This window comes from Microtus ochrogaster, unplaced genomic scaffold, assembly GCF_000317375.1.
Source record: "Microtus ochrogaster isolate Prairie Vole_2 unplaced genomic scaffold, MicOch1.0 UNK56, whole genome shotgun sequence".
NCBI lineage: Eukaryota > Metazoa > Chordata > Mammalia > Rodentia > Cricetidae > Microtus > Microtus ochrogaster.
In genome coordinates, this window is record NW_004949154.1 from 127,194 (window position 1) to 128,678 (window position 1,485).

The 1,485-nt window shown below is 41.6% G+C and overlaps 1 protein-coding gene across 1 annotated transcript; it reads left to right on the plus strand.

The window, feature by feature from the left end:
- Positions 1-283: 283 nt before the first annotated feature.
- Positions 284-1,277, plus strand: LOC101994944 (S-adenosylmethionine decarboxylase proenzyme 1-like). Its single transcript, XM_013354630.1, is given in 2 exon segments — positions 284-618; positions 620-1,277. Coding segments are annotated over 2 exon segments (993 nt in total).
- Positions 1,278-1,485: the final 208 nt, after the last annotated feature.

Consider the following 1,485-nt stretch of genomic DNA (forward strand, 5'->3'; position numbering starts at 1 on the left):
AACTCTCTCTAACGAGAAAGCAGCGGACTACAAGAGACTGAACTGTATCTGCCTCTATTTCCAACAGACTCACGTTTAACTTTCGCTCACAAAAATAGCCGGGAAAATTTTATTAGTCCTTTTAAAAAAAAAAAGTTAATATAAAATTATAGCAAAAAAAAAAAGGAACCTGAACTTTAGTAACACAGCTGGAACAATCCTCAACGGCGGCGGGAGCAGAGGGAGAAGAGATTTAATTTAGTTGATTTTCTGTGGTTGTTGGTTGTTCACTAATCTCAAGGTGATGGAAGCTGCACATTTTTTCGAAGGGACCGAGAAAATGCTGGAGGTCTGGTTCTCCAGGCAGCAGTCCGACTCCAGCCAGGGATCTGGGGATCTTCGCACCATCCCAAGATCTGAGTGGGATGTTCTTTTGAAGGATGTGCAATGCTCAATCATAAGTGTGACAAAGACTGACAAGCAGGAAGTTTATGTACTCAGTGAGAGTAGCATGTTTGTCTCTAAGAGACGTTTCATCTTGAAGACATGTGATACCACCCTCTTACTGAAAGCACTGGTTCCCCCGTTGAAGCTTGCTAGGGATTACAGTGGGTTTGACTCAATTCAAAGCTTCTTTTATTCGCAAGAATTTCATGAAGCCTTCTCACCAAGGGTACCCACACTGGAATTTCCAGGAAGAAATCGAGTTTCTTAATGCAGTTTTCCCAAATGGAGCAGCATGTTGTATGGGACGTATGAATTCTGACTGTTGGTACTTGTATACTTTGGGTTTCCCAGAGAGCCGAGTAATCAGTCAGCCAGATCAAACCCTGGAAATTCTGATGAGTGAGCTTGACCCAGCAGTTATGGACCAGTTCCACATGAAAGATGGTGTTACTGCAAAGGATGTCACTCGTGAGAGTAGAATTTGTGACCTGATACCAGGTTCTGTCATTGATGCCACACTGTTCAATCCTTGTGGCTACTCGATGAATGGAATGACATCGGATGGAACATACTGGACTATTCACATCACTCCAGAACCAGAATTCTCTTATGTTAGCTTTGAAACAAACTTAAGTCAGACCTCCTATGATGACCTGATCAGGAAGGTTGTGGAAGTCTTCAAGCCAGGAAAATTTGTGACCACCTTGTTTGTTAATCAGAGTTCTAAATGTTGCACAGTGCTTTTTTCACCCCAGAAGATTGAAGGATTTAAACGCCTTGATTGCCAGAGTGCTGACCTTTTTAAAAAAAAAAGAAAAGAAAAAGGACAAAATGTCTTCTTATTGACTTGAACTGTGGAAGAAAAATGACAAAACTGAATGTATCAAATAAAAAGAATTTTGTCTCCGGGGGTGGGTTAGCAGGGAGAACTCATTAAAGACTCAATGGAAACAGTAGGCTATGCAGTGTACTTGAATTAGCTCATGGAGTGCCTGCCATGCCTTCACTAACTTGTTAAGTAGTGACAGGAGGAAGTAAGTCCACTAAGTCAAGCAGATA